The sequence below is a fragment of the Pygoscelis adeliae genome, unplaced genomic scaffold, assembly GCF_000699105.1.
Source record: "Pygoscelis adeliae isolate BGI_AS28 unplaced genomic scaffold, ASM69910v1 Scaffold22, whole genome shotgun sequence".
Lineage (NCBI taxonomy): Eukaryota > Metazoa > Chordata > Aves > Sphenisciformes > Spheniscidae > Pygoscelis > Pygoscelis adeliae.
In genome coordinates, this window is record NW_008824350.1 from 3,212,433 (window position 1) to 3,226,566 (window position 14,134).

Sequence of the window (14,134 nt, forward strand, 5' to 3'; positions counted from 1 at the left end):
CCATTTTGTTTTGTTACACAAAACTTGTAAGTCTGAATGGTTTTAGTCCAGCTTTTGCCCAAAATGAGGGGCAGGAAAAAAAATTTCAGCAAGTCTTACATGGTTGGCGGTTTTACACTAAGGCCTTGATTTAAAAAAAAAAAAAAAAAAACACAACAACAACCAAATGTAAAACTCCCTGGACCTTTTCGTGCTCTTGGAACCAGCAGCATCACATCTAACCAACCTTGGTCAAGAAGATCATCCCTGAAAATAGTATAAATATTCCAAGTGTAGGTCATAAATACTGCATGAAGTAATTCTTGTGTCTGTAAGCATCCTTCCCGCAAGGTATCTCCCCACGTATTTTACAATAGGGTATGATAATAGTATAAGACAAAACATTGGCTTCAGGGCAGTGGCTGTGCCTGCACAATGATTGAACTTTGTTTTGGTCTGAGATTAAGACAGAGATTCACTTCCAAGCTTTGCATTTTCTCATGTGTACAGCCTATCCATATGGCAGATAATTGTAGTTTTAAAAATCCATATCCACTTTCCTTTCCAACTTCACAATAAATCATCGAGTCCTGATGGGCTTTTAAAAGTAGAAGAGATCAAATATGTACAAAATATTTCAACATACCAAGTGTGGGAGGGTGTCAAATCAGTAGCATTAGTGCTGATCAGTGATGCAATTAGTGTGAAATGTATTTGCAAACACTTTACTTGCTGCCTGTGAGAAATGGATTGATGGTCCCAGGCTCTGGGAATAAGAGGTTGGGAGTAATACTCGCAAATATTTTCATGCCCGGTAGATGGGACGTGGAATAGTTGCCTTCCTAGTAAGTTCTCATATGCACAGAGGTAAAAGTCTTTATAAATACCACCCTTGAACCCAAAACTGGCCTGGGCAGTGAATGAAAATGCTTGGAAATAGCATGACTTCTGCCAATAAGAGGGCAGTGAAAGAGTGAGAGAGAACTAAAGCAGGAGGACTAGATAAGGAAGAAAAACTTTTTTCGTTTGGGAGATTTGAACGAGAAGGAGAGCGAACGGAGTTAGTGAGAGTGAGTGCATTTGTCCAAATCTACATGGACAGGCTCTTGCATCCTGACAGGGATGCTAATGTAGGATCCTGAGAAGACCGTGTGTTGGACAGGGGAGGTTTGCATGATACTGTGCTACTCTGCGCTGGGTCAAAAACTGGCTGGACGGCCGGGCCCAGAGAGTTGTGGTAAATGGAGTTCAATCCAGTTGGCGGCCGGTCACGAGCGGTGTTCCCCAGGGCTCAGTATTGGGGCCAGTTCTGTTCAATATCTTTATCAATGATCTGGATGAGGGGATCGAGTGCACCCTCAGTAAGTTTGCAGACGACACCAAGTTGGGCGGCAGTGTTGATCTGCTCGAGGGTAGGAAGGCTCTGCAGAGGGACCTGGACAGGCTGGATCGATGGGCCGAGGCCAACTGTATGAGATTCAACAAGGCCAAGTGCCGGGTCCTGCACTTCGGCCACAACAACCCCATGCAGCGCTACAGGCTTGGGGAAGAGTGGCTGGAGAGCTGCCTGGCGGAAAAGGACCTGGGGGTGTTGGTCGACAGCCGGCTGAACATGAGCCGACAGTGTGCCCAGGCGGCCAAGAAGGCCAACGGCATCCTGGCCTGTATCAGAAATAGTGTGGCCAGCAGGAGCAGGGAAGTGATAGTGCCCCTGTACTCAGCACTGGTGCGGCCGCCCCTCGAATACTGTGTTCAGTTTTGGGCCCCTCACTACAAGAAGGATGTTGAGATGTTGGAACGTGTCCAGAGAAGGGCAACGAGGCTGGTGAGGGGTCTGGAGAACAAGCCTTATGAGGAGCGGCTGGGGGAGCTGGGGTTGTTTAGCCTGGAGAAAAGGAGGCTGAGGGGGGACCTCATTGCTCTCTACAACTACCTGAAAGGAGGTTGTAGCGAGGTGGGTGTCGGTCTCTTCTCCCAAGTAACTGGCGAAAGGACGAGAGGAAATGGCCTCAAGTTGCGCCAGGGGAGGTTTAGATTGGATGTAAGGAAAAATTTCTTTACTGAAAGAGTAGTTAAACATTGGACCAGGCTGCCCAGGGAAGTGGTTGAGTCACCATCCCTGGAAGTATTTAAAAGGCGGGTAGATGAGGCGCTTAGGGACATGGTTTAGTGGGCATGGTGTTGTTGGGTTGATGGTTGGACTCGATGATCTTGGAGGTCTCTTCCAACCTTTAATGATTCTATGATTCTATGATTCTATGATTCTATGATTCTATGATTCTATGATTCTATGATTCTATGATGTTCTTGGTTGGTGTTGATAATGGAGTAAGTTAAATCTGTTGTCTTGGACCAGGTGCTTCCGTGGCTTTGCAAATCCAAGGTTGTGGTGTTGGCATTCTGGCAGTGATGCACTTGTTGGCTGGCTTTTTGCTGGATGAATGCCATTCTGCTCATAGCTGGCTAGTAGACCAGATGTTGGCTTGTCTAGTAGCATGTTGTTCAGCAATGAAGAACAACATGAACAGTTTGTCTGGGACTCTGGTACAACTAGTTGTGTTCTGGGGTGATCCTGAAGTAGGGTGGCTGCAGTATGTACAGGAACAGCAGAGTGGGACAAAAATTAATAGTTTTCCCTTGCTGTCCCCATCCTATCTGCAGGAAATCCAGTTCTGTAACCACTTTGCCATGTCTTCAACAGATTCCATGTGAACAGCACGCAGGGCCAGGCTGCAAGAGCAAGAAGGCAGAATGTTGTCGAGACCAAAGCCTGGGGAGTCTGAGGCAGATCTACTGCACTTTCAAAACCAGTTCCTGGCAGCCAGAGCTTCACCTGCAGTGAAGATTGTGAAGAAAGCAGACAAGAGGAAGGGGGAGGAAGGGAGCACAGGTGCTGAGAGACCCTCACTACAGGACAGCAAGGATGTGGTCATGTTGGATGGTAATTTCCCGTGTGGGCTTCTTTGAATTACTAGGATTCTCTGTCCCTTTCAGTGTTGCTCAGTGCTTGCCTTTTCACCTGCCTCGCAACCCAGTGTTGCTTTTGCCCTGCATGTGTGTCCTCCTGTATTGTTTGTTCTTAGCCTTGTTGGAAAATGCGCTTGTCCAATGTTACTAGCATCCAGTGGAACCACCTTTCCAACACATTGCCTTTGTCTACATTTATCAGCTGTCTGTGGTACCTTGCCAACCTTGCAAGAGGTGTTTTCTGTGATTTGTACCCATTGGACACTCACTGCTTATTTTGCCATCTATCCAGACCATGTTCTCAGTGTCTTTGAGATTTGGCTCTGCTAACAGCTCCAGCTTTCAGCCAGCAGATTTGGCTTGGTAAGCCTCCTTCCTGCGGTTTTGTTTTCCTCCATCAGTAGTAACTGTAAGACTTCTGTCATGTGCTTAATAGTCTCAGAAGCTCAAGGTGCTTTCTTAAAAGCAACAAGTTAAATCTTGCAGTGCTTGGTTCAAGGTAAGGAAATATGATCCCAGTTTATAGATCGTGAAAAGGAGGCCCTAACTTGCTCATGGTCATACAAATCACTCACTGTTAGAGCTGGCAGTGGAAATGTGCTTTTCTGTGTCTGAACACAACCTGCAAGGACGCTATTTGTTTCTGTACAGCCTTCCTTCTTCTCTTAATACTTGCAGTCAGGCCTCAGTACACTTTCCTGCTTGTGCAGCTCTTCGAAAAGACTTTAGGGCCAATACATAAATGATAAAATTCTTGAGCATGTTTCTCTCCACTACCCAGTGCAAGTCAGAGACAGAGGACTCTTAATTGTCTTATTGCTTCCTCATCTTCTTTGTTTTTCATCAGAGCAATAATGGGTGGTATTAGGGAGCCTTGATCTGGTACCTATTGCACAGTAGTTATATATGAGTAACTTGACTGCTTTTTTTACTTATTATTTCCTCTCCCCAGATTTTCCTGATATTCTCCCAGCACTAACTCCAGCTCCTCCAAAAAAGTCCAAGATCAAAAGTGCCCGTGTCCACTTCGAGGATGAAGATCCAGAGGAAAGACTGGAGAATCACGACCAACACATTACAGCAGTTTTCAGCAAAATTATTGTATGTCTAGTTTTTATGTGATGGTCTAGTGTTTTTTTCTGAATGCTGTGAAATAAGCAGTGGACAGGGATGAAGGGTTCTGTTGCTGCTTTTTATTTCTACAGTGTAATGAAGCAGTTGTAGCACTGTAGACCAGTGTCCTGGAGCACCTTGAAAGAAAAAGCTCTTTGAGTATATTTTTGCTGTCCATTAAATATGGGTTTAAATCTGCTCTCCAGTCCAGACTGCCTACAGGTCACACTGGTTGCATGCAGGCACGTGCTCTAGTGTGGGTTTGGGTGAGTTTCTGGACTCTCTAAGGGGGATGTTCTCATTGCTCTGCAGCGGCCCAGGTTTTCCTTTATCTGATTCTTTGAGTGGTGTGTGGAGTTTGGCAGCCTAGCCTTTTGGAAAATAGCCTCACTTTAGCTTAAATAAGCACAAGGTATTCTGAGCCTGACAGCGATGTAGCAGAAAGCTTGTGAGCTGCAGAGCTGAGAGATTTTGAGTCCACTCTTAGCTAAATGATATAAACATGTCTGCCTGTTGCGATGGTTTCTGCAGGGTTTGAATTTTTTGCTGCAGGAACGAGACACAAGTGCAGTAGCAGTGACCATGCCAGTGCCCACAGGAGACCCATTTCCAAGGACATTTCACCGCTCTGAGATAAAAAGTGAGGTAAGATTGGGAGCAGCTCTTTTATGCTACCTTCGTTACGATTAAAGCTTCCCCACAACAAAGCCTAATGCTTGGTGGGTGGTAGGGTTCAAAATAAGTGACTTGGCATGCTGGAGATTATGAGCTAGCTCAACATATCTCTGGCATTGCCACCTTAGTGTAGGAGAGAGTTCTTCTACCAAGCTGCCATCAAGTAGGTACTCCATACCCTGCAGTTAAATAGCATTGGAATCCTTTTGGTTTAGGAAAAAGGCGATTCCCTTCAGCTAACTTTAGTGAGGTGGATCAAATCTGTGCTGCTGTAATAGAATTGATCCTGTTCTGTTTGTTTTTCTTTGAGGAATGATCTCTGTTAATTTGTCCACGAGGTTTGATTAAGTCCGTACTTACTGAAGTTGCACCTGATTTCTCCTGGCATGACATTTGGGTATGGTTGCAGAGATTATCTTTTGCAGCTTTTTGGATTTTGACATAATTTTTTTTCTGAGGTTGTGAAACTGGAAGCCATGGCTGCTATCATCAGTCGTTGCTGTAGTAGCAAGAGCTGCTAGCTGTGTGGGAGTCAGATACTGGGAATTAGTATGTGGTTGATAGCTGTGGTTGCTTTGAAGAGGTAGCTTATTTTGAAGGACAAGTTTTTTGAAAGAGCAATACTTTTTAAACTACCAGTTCTGTTTACCTGATGCAGGAGTGCACAAAGCAGCTACCAAATGTTCAGACTGCCTTTTAAGCTGCTTCTCTGGACTGGGGACATGCAAGAGTGTTTTTGCTTAGTCTGCTTTGGATTTCCTGTGCATCTTGTGCAAGGCTGTTCGGAGCCATCCCCTTCCATCGCCTAGGCAAGCAGCACAGTAATTTAGTCAGGATTATTTTAGCACCACTTGCTCACTTCTTACTGTGTAAATCTCTTCACCCTGCTGCTCTCTAATCACCTTATAAGAAGCCTGTTCCAAGCATGTGGTGAGCACAGTGCAGTACAGCCCCATTTATCCTCAGAAATGCAAAGTATTCAGCTATGCAGAGTTTCCAAACAGCAGGAAAGCTGGAACTGTTGTGTTTGGTCATATTTTAGGTGTACTTGCCTGGCTTGAATTCACTTATAATGAATCTTCCTTCTCTAGGTAGCAAAAACATTCATGTTTTTGTCTCTCTATCCTAGCATTAAACTATGTGTTAAAAAAAGAATAACACGTGCACAGAAAAGGGCAGGTGGCTGCCAGCAGCTTCTCTGTGTCATGTCCCAAAGTCTGATCTGAGGGTGTCTTTAGGATCAGATCAATACATTTGTTAGTGGCAGGTGTGTGGGGGAGTCTGGAGAGGAAAGTGGTGACACATGGCTTCCCTGTTTGCAGGTGAAGGTGGGATCTGGAAGAAAAAGCATCTTTGCACAAAAGATGGCAGCGAGAAGAGCTGCTGAAAAGGCAGCAACAGCTCCCTCTGCTGCTGAGTGCGTACAAATAAGATCAGCTACTCTGGATGCCTTGGATCCTGAGGGATCAGCTGGAGAGGCATCTCTCCCCAGCATCAGGGATGGTAAGTGGAGAAGGTTCTGCTTATCCAGCCTACCATATTTACATAGCCTTAGTAACCATAACATCAGTGCACCTTATTTTTAAATTAGGGTAGTACTGTTGTCCTCAGTTTAGGAATCTCAAGGTGGATTGTCCACCACACTTGGAATGTCTGTGGTGTGACAAGGATTTGAAATGGTCTGAGACCCAAATTAACATTCTAAAAATTGGGTTAGCTTTCTCACTGATTTCCTTTTTGCTTCACACAGGGCCAAACAGATTTATTTTTCGAGGTTCTTGTCCTCCTTTTCCTCTCTGTTTGTTATATGCAAAGTTTTTCTTGTTTCAGCGTTGATTTCCACAATTTTAGGAAAAAGGTTCTTGTGCCTGATAAAGGTGTTTGAGACCACTGTGATGCAGGTTCTCACTCCTACGTAGAAGCTGAAAGCTCAGTCTTCTGTCACCAGATCTGCTGCCATGGGACTGTGGCTTTGCTCCATAAGGAATGCTGTGAGGTAATGCTGATGAGTCAGTGCCACCTCCAGCAGTCACTTGTCTGACAGCAATGTGACAAGGAAAGATGAAACCAATTCAACTGGTTACCAGCATCTCCAGGCTTTTTTTTTTTTTTGTCTTGGGCAGTCTTACTTGCTTAGGACCACCATGTGTCTGGGTTTTTCCCTGACACCCTCTTTTTCACGTTGAAATAGAGGCCAGATGTCATTTGAGGGTTATCACCGTTAGGCTAAGGTTTCTGCCTGCCCTGACCCCTGTCAGAGAATTGGTAAGAGAACCCACAGACGTGCTGTGCGTGCACAAATCCACCATTCAGGTCAATATACTGTGCTTACTGTATATCCTGTTACAATTGTGCATGTGTACTTCTGTCTGAGGAATCTCAAAGGGAAGTACAGCAGCCCTATAGCTGTGATCCTCTTGAAGCAGAACACTTCTAAAATGTAGTAGCACAACAGAGGGTTCAGAAAATGGCTTGGCTTCCTCAGGAAGATTGTTGTGGCAGGATCACTAGAAGCAAGAGGAGAAGGAGGGGAGCTCCATTTCCTGTAGTAACAACGTGCTTATGCCTGGTAACCCTCAGCGTAGTTGCTGATGGTGGGAAGCTTACTGAATCTTTTACCAGGTCACTCTGTCGTCTTATCTTTTTCTGCTCAATATGCAAGACAACTGCTGTGGAAATGACATCAAACCTTACTGATGTTATGATGAGTGTCATTACTGCTGTTTGAACAGGGGTTTGATGTTTTCAGGATTGGCTGGTTTAGGGTCATAGGGATGTTCCAAGTCACTATATGGAGCATATGAACAAAACATAAGGAATAAAGCCACTAAGTCAGGTCCTTGTATAGTGGACTACAGGACAGCTGGAGGGTCTCACTCTGACCAAAGGAGCATGTTACCCTGCTGCTAGAGTTAAATGAAATGAGCCTTTAAAAAGGGTTTAGATCAGGTGATAAAGGAGACTTGATTTTGTTCAGGGTAGGAAAAATGCCCCCCTGCTGGAACTTCTAATATGTTTAACCCTTAAAGGTGACTACAGGATGTTGTTAGAAGCAAACATGCCTGTGTTGAGAATGGATCCTGTGTCACTCCAGAAACTGGTTTACCTAGTAATTTTAATTCTCTGTCTCACTAACAGATATTTACTAGGTCATGGTTCAGCTCACATACAAATGTGGGTTCAGCTGTTCTTGGGCAGAGAAAGAATCCAGTATTCACTAACTTGGAAGAATGCTCTGACTCATCAATTGTGATTTATGCTCCAGTTTATCTTTTCTTGCTGTTGCTTTGCGTTAAAGAAACAAAATTCCTTTCCCCTCATCCCTCCCCAAACTCCTAAAGAAACAAGGTGGAAATGACATTTTGTTGTGACATGGGATGAAAGCTTTTAGTTTTTGTCTGAAGCTAAACTGAACTTCTTTACTCCTATTTTAACTTGGCTACCGAGGTAAAAAAAAAAAGGAAATTATGCAAGCCTGGTAATGACAAAATTGAGATGCATTCATAATGCTGTAGACACTTAAATCACTAACTGCTTTCTCTGCTGAATCTTATAGATAAAGCTGGTGACTTTTTGACCTCTCGGCGGCCTTGTCTCATAACGGGAGTGGGTCTTGGAAGCCAAAAGAGTGAGCAGGAAGCTCAAGCTATTCACAAAGAGAACCTGGAGAAGCTGCGGTCCATGTCTGAGGAAGAGATCCTGCAGGAGCAGGAAAGGCTTCTGGCTCAGCTGGGTATGTGCTTCCCAGGGTGGATTCTAGAGACGTGGAAGTCTACTGAATGTGTAGGTGTCCTGAAGTCTTACCAAATTCAGAGATCAAAGATGAGAGCTTGGGGTTCCTGCTCACTGCATATGTGGATAATCTAGCTTCCATGTCATGTCAGTAGGTTATGAGTAAGAATTAAGTGTGAAGGAATTAAAGAGCGCTTATTCCTCAGTGAGAGGGGGCCTAGCCTAAGTCTGTCTCGTCTCCCCTTTGCTGGGATAAGATGGTCCATGCACTCTGTTACTTTGCACACCAAATACCTAGTTACAAGTACATGTGTTGAGGTCCTAAAATGTAATTCTCTGAAGCAGATAAGAAAGCAAAGCTATTCTTAGGATGGCCGTAGCAATGCTGTGGTGAGAGACAGCCCTTGGTCTTCCTCCAAAATACCTAAGACTTGGGCCAGAACTGTCAGTACCCAGATAGGAGAAACGTGGGCATGTGGGAGATTTCAGTTCAAATCTGTACTTGGTAGAGCAGAATAACTTAAAACTAGTCTTGAACTTCTTGAAAAAGTGTTTTAATTATCTAGCTGTGGGGTGCAGGCATTCTGGCAGGGGTCTGGTCTCTGGTTTGGAGCCCTGTCCACAGTGGTGCTCTGGGAATGCCTGTCACTGACAGCTGATGACAAGATGGGGGAGAACACTGTGTGTGGTATGTTTGATAAGACTTTGTGTGATGTAGGGCACTGTAAAACTTGTTGGCATTGGTTTTAATGATTTTGTATGCTCAAGAAGAGCAGACGTGCAGATGTAGGTGGCAGACAAGGGTTTTTGAAATTCTCATAATTTCAGATTCCCTAGCATCAAATTTAGGTGTGAGTGGCATTTTAGATGCTAAGTCTTTTGTGGGTTTAGCTTAAAGATCATATTAATGATCTTGACTTCATTGCAAGCAGCATGGGTATAACTGGAAAGGTGGCAAAGGAACTGTGCAAAATAATTGCAGACAGAATGTTTAGGTACATCCTTCATTCAGAGAGTTGAGCTCTCCAAACTACCCGAGGTGAAAAATTTTTTTTTTTTAACTTCACTGCTTATAACAATGGCATGTGTGTGAAAAAAATCTTGTTTATGCACTTTCTTCTTGTGACTGATTTGTGATCTTTGCTCCTTGTCCCCACTACTCCGTCCTTTGGGATATTAGTGAAGTGAATACTTCAGGAGTTTAAAAAGGATAGGATGTATTTTAAGTATTTTTGAACAATAAATTATTTTCTAAAACAATGTATTTGTTTATATGCCCTATGGGTTAAAATTGTAGATCTTTCAGTCTTCGAGGCCTTAAGGAAACTGGCAGTAATTTTGGCATTCCCAAAATATCTGTGGTTAGGGAATTATGCACAATGAAGCAACTCCTAAACTAAACTTCTGGCTTACAGATGAACTTAGGAACTGGACAGGCACAGAGACGTGGATTAAAGAGACTTTTTCTCCATATTCAGGAGTGTGAATAATTTGTGGGTGTTTAATGCTGCCCTGCCTCTGAATTAACATCTTAGTTATGAAGCAGATGAGACTCCATGGTGTGGGGTATGAGGATGGGCAGGCAATTCCATGCTAGGCAGTGTCTTCAGGGTCTTATTGCTGATACTGTTCTGGTTTTGCCCATGGGGACTCTGGGCAGAAGTAGGCTTATTTTCTGACATACCGTGCACAGATTGACATAATCAGTGACTTGTTTGTCACTGTTTGTGTGAAATGATGAAATAATGAATTACAGCCTTTCCCTTGCTGCGTACAGTGAAGTGTGAGAAAGTGAGAGCTCTGCTTGTATTCAGGAAAAAATATGCGTGCTTTAATGAGACTGGGCTGAATGCCTGTCCTTTGCCAAGCGGGGTTTATGCTGCACACTCTCCTCATGATGCAGTTATCTCAAGTTTGGGAGAGATCCCTGCATCCTCTTTGAACTGTTTCAGAGACATAGGAGTCGTTTCCTTTTTGGGATGACTTCTCTCAGGTACAGAGCATTTCTGAAGTGCTTGTCCTTTGTCCTCCAAAGAATAAATAACCGATGTAGATGTTATATTCTGTTACTTTATACATCTCTGACGCTGCTTATTGGAGTATCTCTGTACCTTTTAGAGGCACAATGCGCAGGTTCTTACTGCTCACCTCTGGCCTAAGCATCCCAACACCATCTTCTAGATGAAGAGTATTCAGAGAGAAAGTGCGCTCCATCAAAAATTATGTGGGATATCTGTAGCAGATCTGAAAGTAAAACGATGATCTTCTGACATTTTCCTATTTTAGAGCTGTAGGAATATTATCTGTCCTTCAAAACACTCCTACCTCCCAAATGTTCCTCTTCTCCTCCAAAGCATGAAGAGAATGGCCACATCTGTTTTTTGGATGTTGTCAGACCATAATTGACTCTCGGGATGGGGAGTCAGTTCAGAACAAACAAGATCTGCTTCTCCTAACATAATATCTAGACCATGCACTGCAGCTCTGGTGCAATTCAATAAAGAGCAGGTAATTCTTTTTGTGGTGTCTGTTCCGTGTATTCTCATAGCGTTCAGATTGATGCCACTGAGCGGTCCACAGGCAGGGTAGGCAAACTGTCAGACCTGGGTTCATCCCATAAATCACAGAACAGAATTCTCTCCACAATGAATAGTCTTGTTTGGATGTGCCTTTTGAGTGGCAGTGAGGGGGAAAGAAACAATTATCTCTTTATTTGTAAGCTGGGAGAATAACTAGAATTTTTGTGGTTGCTTTACTTTGAAAGACATTTATCAGCTCTTTCTCTGGTGTCACCTCACCAGTCAGTTGCACCCAGCTTATGTGCTCAAGAGGTCATAAAGCAGTTAAGAGCCTCAGTTTGAAAGAAGTGACGGTACAGAAGAAGAGGGCATGTGGAATGGGAATGAAAAGACTAAAACGTAAATAGCAGGAGCTATAAGCATATCAAGTATTTTGAGACTTTCTGTCTCTTCTCTGTCTGTCTCTTTGTCAACACTTGCAGATTCCAGTTTAGTTGCTTTCTTAAAGTCACGACGTGGTGGCAATGAAAGCCAGAAAAAGGAATTAAAAATGGAACAGAACAGACCCGAGAAGTTTGTGGAGTCTCTGCCTGTGGCTCAGTGTGGTGTAGGATCATCTCTTTCCATGCAGGAGTCGGGTCTGGAAGAATCTGTAAGGAAGGAAGAAAATACGAAGGTAGAAATCATAGGTAAGAAACAAAGTCCATGTTGTTAATGTTCTGAACATAAATGTAAGGTTTGTATGGTGTTTGCATCAATCCAGATTGGATTGATGTGGCACTTTGTTAGTTATCCAACTCAGTGTTTTATCACGATATTTAAAAAATACATATATTTTGGGTTCAAGAAAGAACATCTCCGTTATTTCTAGCTGGGCTCCATAGATTAGAAGGGTGATACACTATGTAACAGAGGTGAGCTATTCAGTGGGAGATCTTGCTTTGTTTCTGAAATTTGTTCTGAGGTCTCTGAAGGGAAACTGTGTTTTAAACTAGGCATCATTGCTCTTCTGTCCAGTTGTGTGAACAGGGAGCCAGAATAGTGTGGTAGTTTCAGCTGCTGCTTGAATAATTTCTTTTAACTGGGACTGGTTGGGGACAAGAGGGTGTTGGGTAGGTAAGAGTTAGTGATTTGCTCACAGGATAGCGTGGAGATGACAGTCAATCTCACTTCAGGGAAATTGCTCATATAGCACCTGTATGTCTTATCATGACGCTGCTCCTGATGGCCCCACTCTGTGGCTTGTATCTCAGAGCCCACGCAGTGATTTCCACAGGATACAGTTCTTTTCTTTGTGCTGTGGATGGAGGGAAGTATTAAGGTGTAGAGTATTCTTCTGCTTTTTGGGAAGAATTGTGCAGACCCATTGCCTCTTACGACAGAACTCTTTAGTACTCAATATATGTCTGTATGAGGAGAAAGCTGCTTTATCCACAGCAGCTAGAGCAACCCATATATTCTCGTGGCAGAGAAAAGAAGTGTTTTCCCCTTAAGCTTCTGCTCTTATTGTTGGTTTCCTCACTGCAGTTTTTTCTTTAGCCATTTCTTTTTCTCTGTTGTGATTTTAGGCTCCCCTTCTCATCTTCCCCACACTTTTGTTCGTAGCATGTCTCTCTCCCTTGTTAGCATGCCTCTCCCCCAATTTCATGTCAATTTTTGGCTGTCTTCATCTCTTGATCCTCTCTTCTGATGCATTCTTTGTGTCCCAGTGCAACATGTAGGCTGATTAAAGAGGTCTCTGATTCGCTCCTGGATTTCAGCTTGGTGTTTGCAAGAGATAACAACTGTTTACCATTTTCTTGATGAGAGGAATGAGTCTGTAAGTGTCTGTGTGTGTACACGTACAGGAGAAGGAAAGCTGATGAGCCTTTTATGGAGGAAAACATGTCACTGAACAGTCCTCTTGCTGTTTCTCCCCAAGTTTTACTTTTCCACGAATCCATCTTAATCAAAAGGGCTATTTTTAGTTCTTTTTAGTTCCAGAACAATCAAGTACACAAGTAGCACCAGGTTAAGTGACATTCTTTTACTCGCCTGGGAGCAACAGAAGCGGGTTGTTCAACCTGTAAGGGCTGAACAAGATTGTAGTAGCGCTCTTGGGAATAGCTCAGTGTTCAGAGCGTCATGTGCTGACACAACATCTTTTGCTTCCCATGGAAGACTGCACAGGGAAGAAGAGGAGTTTTCCCAGGATATTTGAAATAACAAAGAAAGGATGAGCTGGAACACAGTTATAAAACCAAGTGAAGCCTTTCTAGCACCTGAGTTTATGCCTGCAGCCCATCTTGGCCAACAGGAGATGTAAAATATTAATTTGACATTAGCACTTAGTGTTGGGATTTTGCATCTGTTCACGCTCAGAAGAACTCATCATAAATAACCCAGCAGAAATGGTCATTCTGAATTTCCCCAGAGGGAGGATGACAACACAAAGCAATGGGATTGCTCAAAAGTCAAACCTGCCTCTCTAATGAGATAAAAGGCTACAGTTTCTAATAAACAAGATGGTGAAGCCTTTATCTAGCAACTTGTAATCTTATCAAATGGAAAAGTAAATTCTGGCACCGAGACAAAAGGGGAAGCAAAACAGAAAGGGAAGAGGTTGGGTGGTAACCTTTAATATAACCCAAGTCTGAAAAAGTTCAGTGCAAATTCTGTAAAGGGATTTTTCAGTAACTGAACAATCTGCTGATGCCCTGGAATATATATATCCGTCTTTTGTTGACAAGATCATAATACTAAGGGCTGGTGGTAATATGCATAATCCTATTCATAGAATGATTAACTCAACCCTATCAATTTAGTGATTAATGGAGAAAACAATTTGTTGAATTACAAATGTCAATAGATTTCATTTTTCTGCTGATTTTATTTCCTCTAATTTTGCACCTACCACCCACAAACATTCCACTTTCTTATATTTCAGATGCTTTTTCCTTCTCTTCAATTAAAATAACATTCAATTAAAATGTGTGCTGAGCCTTTGGCTGAAATTCTGTGGAACAGCTTTCTGGCTGCAGAAGATAGCTCTGTGCTTGGTTCCTTGCCTGACTCAATACCACATTGATCATAATGGTGAAGCTTCATCCTAGAAAGGATGAGTGCCCTTCCTGAAAGTTTATCTGCTAATTGGAGGAAAGTAAAAGGCT

At 43.2% G+C, this 14,134-nt stretch overlaps 1 protein-coding gene across 1 annotated transcript in view; it reads left to right on the forward strand.

Moving 5' to 3' along the window:
- Nucleotides 1-2,692: 2,692 nt before the first annotated feature.
- The window catches only part of RPAP1 (RNA polymerase II associated protein 1), a 38,140-nt gene continuing 26,698 nt past the window's right edge, over nucleotides 2,693-14,134 (forward strand). Inside the window, exons 1-6 of the mRNA XM_009319221.1 lie at nucleotides 2,693-2,920; nucleotides 3,899-4,047; nucleotides 4,612-4,704; nucleotides 6,057-6,237; nucleotides 8,291-8,467; nucleotides 11,468-11,674. Of these exons, the coding sequence (XP_009317496.1) occupies nucleotides 2,731-2,920; nucleotides 3,899-4,047; nucleotides 4,612-4,704; nucleotides 6,057-6,237; nucleotides 8,291-8,467; nucleotides 11,468-11,674 (997 nt within the window). The 5' untranslated portion in view covers nucleotides 2,693-2,730. The remainder of the gene's footprint in view (nucleotides 2,921-3,898; nucleotides 4,048-4,611; nucleotides 4,705-6,056; nucleotides 6,238-8,290; nucleotides 8,468-11,467; nucleotides 11,675-14,134) is intronic.